At 44.9% G+C, this 3553-nt stretch overlaps 1 protein-coding gene across 2 annotated transcripts in view; it reads right to left on the reverse strand.

Moving 5' to 3' along the window:
* Positions 1 to 402: 402 nt before the first annotated feature.
* Positions 403 to 3553, reverse strand: part of LOC119294570 (membralin-like protein At1g60995) — an 8092-nt gene continuing 4941 nt past the window's right edge. For both annotated transcript variants that reach the window (XM_037572774.1, XM_037572773.1), the window contains exons 8-15: positions 3354 to 3433; positions 3067 to 3150; positions 2683 to 2799; positions 2516 to 2601; positions 2307 to 2413; positions 1981 to 2072; positions 1803 to 1879; positions 403 to 1334 (exon numbers count right to left, since the gene is read on the reverse strand). In XM_037572774.1, the coding sequence (XP_037428671.1) occupies positions 861 to 1334; positions 1803 to 1879; positions 1981 to 2072; positions 2307 to 2413; positions 2516 to 2601; positions 2683 to 2799; positions 3067 to 3150; positions 3354 to 3433 (1117 nt within the window). In that variant the 3' untranslated portion in view covers positions 403 to 860. The remainder of the gene's footprint in view (positions 1335 to 1802; positions 1880 to 1980; positions 2073 to 2306; positions 2414 to 2515; positions 2602 to 2682; positions 2800 to 3066; positions 3151 to 3353; positions 3434 to 3553) is intronic.

The following is a 3553-nucleotide window of genomic DNA, read 5'->3' on the forward strand; positions in this document are numbered from 1 at the left end:
CCAGCTGCTGCCACAGGAAAGGTCGGATCTGGACGCCATGAAGCCTCACAGACCAAGCAGAGCAGCTCACCTTCGCCACCTCGCTGTCCGTACCACCACGCCGCACCGCCCGGCATCTCTGCCCCGCCATCATCCTCCGGACACGGTCACCGGGAGCACCGGCAGAACGAGTGAGCCCACAGGAGCGACACGGGAGGGGAGGGGAGTCATCTACTCCATCTATTTTTAGCAAGGATTTACTTTCGAAATGCTCCTGATTACAGATATGCCCAAATGAAATGGCCTACTCAATGGCATGCCTCTTTCACCAGACTATTATTTGATAACTGACCTGTTACGTGCCACTTACCATAGCACGGAGTCGGTCAGTACTCAGTGCCCTTCCCTTGGCACAAAACCAGGTGAACAAAAAACTTGTGCAGGGACGGACAAGATGTGCAACAAGTCATTCCATTCGTCGGCAGCATTCGACCACTACTACTACTACATGTTACACCTCCCACCCACACACTGGAGTACAAAAAGGATCGCACAACACTCACTATCAAGAGCGTTTTTTGTACAAGGCTCGAACGATCACCAGGAATTTACACATACCACCAGACACAATTCGGCGTGCAGCCTTACCCAGCAACCAGAAAGAGAGAGAGACATATGTGGGAGACAACATGGCGGCATTTCCAGCCCACGACCGGCCCGCAAGCTGCTATGCATGCATATTCGTCATTATCCTTTGATGAAGAGGGGCCGGACTTGCGGGTTAGTATCATCAGCTTAACAACACAGGACCATTTGTCCACTCACCCGCCGCGCCCGGCATTTCATCTTTTATATGGCCCGCCTCCAAATTCATCTCTTTTCTATGTCACCTGCTCGTTCTCGTTTTGGGGCGGTTCGGCGTAGTCCTGGCCGCCGTGGTGGTCGCGGACGTCCCTGAACATGGAGAAGAAGGAGACTATGCCGTCAGAAGCGCCGCCTCCTAGCAACCACAGCAAGAGGGAGCCGAACGGGTTCAGGGAGCCCGAGGCTGCAGGGGCGTTGCCGGCTTGCTCGAGATTTTGATCCTCGTACTGGAGAGGGTTGGTGGCTGCTGCATCGGCGTTTTCATTGAGTTGCTGGGCCCCCTCTTGGTGGTTCCTCGTCGGCTCGGCCTGGGCCAGTAGGGGGTCTGCTTCATGAGCTGCGCCAGCGTCGTCGTTTAACGTGCCGGGGTCCCTCACGTTTACCCTCGCGATATGTAATGTTGAAGTGTAGATGGTGGAGGATGTGATCTGAACACCAGTCTGTTGGTGGATGTGAGCTCGGCTCCGTATGAATCTCTGGAGGGCTGGCACCTGAAACACAACAAGCCAATCTCAAGTAAGTATCATGGGGCTGGCACCTGAAACACAACAAGCCAATCTCAAGTAAGTATCATGGGTGACAAGGAGACGTCGGGGCTTTTGAACCCATTAGCCATCATACAATCTTCCCACCATCCTATGTGCACCCTATCTGAGATCAAGCAATCTTTGCGATTTAATGACTGACAAGTGTGACAAGAGATACATACATCTTAACAAGTTTTCAGACTCTACAAATGGAACAGTGCATCGTGCCGAAGGGAACAAAGTGTCAACTGGTATTTACATACAACAACAACAACAACAAAGCCTTTAGTCCCAAACAAGTTGGGGCAGGCTAGAGGTGAAACCCATAAGATCTCGCAATACATGCTCAAATATAAAACAAGACAGTAACAAGCCCTGAACAAAGAAGAGTGAAGAAAGTACAAAGCTACAGAGACAGTCGGATCAACTCACCTCAAAACGATTCCAAAAGTACAGGATTAGATGTTGCATGAATGCTGCCGTAGCAGAGAAAGCCAGGTACGAGAAGCCTGATACAGAAAACACAAATATGCATGTCATGAAGCTATAGGACACCTAGTAAATTAGTTTATCAATGGTATGTTCCAGAAAAACATATCCATCTACATACCGTAGGTGTATGAAAAGAAGTAGATGTGGAAAACCAGGAAATACAACAAGAAGAAGCGCGGAAAGAACTGCATTGAAATAGATGTGCGCACACTGCAAAAAAATAAATAGAAGAATTAAAGTAGTTCAGTCTAAAGTAACTTTGTATGCATGACATTAGTGCCTGCAAGTGAATCCCAACACTCCTTGCTCGAAGTAAATCTAACTGCTCTTGCAGTGGTTCAGTGAACAATCCTAGTTATTGCTTGCACAATTTTACATGTGCATACTATAGCAAGATCCCAATTTTGCGAAAGTAAACATAAAACATTCCAGCACTATGGTCACCTGATCATTGTGAACAGCTCACATAACCACACAAGAGTCAGAACAAGAAAAGCGAGCAACTGGTCATCGTAGAACTCAAACAGAAAAAAGAGGATCCCAATCATGATCTACAGAGACAAGAGTACAACAATTTGTGTTAAGTATACAGTTATACATTTTCAACAAGAATTTAGGTTAGTTAAATACATTGATGAAGTGTTTTGCCATACCGGAACAAAAACCAGTGATTCAATGACATGCACAAATATCAGTTGAAATGTGGGCAGCTGGTGGCGTGCATGGTGTTGAAGCTGCACTGAAAATTTCAGGGAAACATGCATTATTTATTATCCATTCATGAAAGTAGTTTCTGCAACCTACAGCAAGAAACACAAACCTGTGAACCTAAGCATGCGGGACTGCGTTTCCCTCAGGGTAAATGAAACAGACATGGTGGTTGTGAAGAATACAAAGAGTGACATTAGAAGGACACCACATTTCGTCACAAAGTAATCTGCAAACAGCAAATGTACAAGACATCAGAACTCAACAGACATAAATGAGAAAGGAATCTTGTGAGACATGTAAAGCAATAAAAAGGCTGTTCCGAAAACTGGAAATATTGTGGTTCCACATTTTCTAATCATATTGTGTTGCAAGACTAGCAGTCCAAATCTCATCAGGTAAAAAAACATTGATGCCACTAATACACCGTAAAGACAGACACAACGTGTAGTCAGGTCAATTTTGAGAGAACAGGTTAAGGAAACAATATACAGACCTCCGAATCTTGTAGGACCTGTTGGCGGTTCATGCCCATAACTAAGATCATAAAGCTCCTTTGTCTGAAAGTTGTATAGATAACCTGCATATTATACCAAGGGGGAAACCCATCTATCAAAATGGGTCGTCTTAAAGAACAAATAAAGATAGACTCCTAACATGTGACATTTGACATGCTTCCAAGCAAGTCCTGTGCGTTTATCAAGGACTAAGTTAGCAAACATTACATAGAGGAACTATGACAGTTTTAAGACCAGCATAAGCACAGTCATATCAGAAGCGTACCCTGGCCAGGAGAATTCACCAAGCTGTTTGTCAGTATAGTATCATAACCAACAATGCTGTTTATCAAAAGCTGCTGCCACCTGAAAAGAAAAAGGGGAAAAGAAGATGTAAATATCCGCTTGCAGTTCACTTCATCTTAAATAAATGTGTTAGCCAAAATTTGTCTCGTACCAAAAAAATAGTGTATTATGCATAAAAAT

The sequence above is a fragment of the Triticum dicoccoides genome, chromosome 4B, assembly GCF_002162155.2.
Source record: "Triticum dicoccoides isolate Atlit2015 ecotype Zavitan chromosome 4B, WEW_v2.0, whole genome shotgun sequence".
Classification (NCBI taxonomy): Eukaryota; Viridiplantae; Streptophyta; class Magnoliopsida; order Poales; family Poaceae; genus Triticum; species Triticum dicoccoides.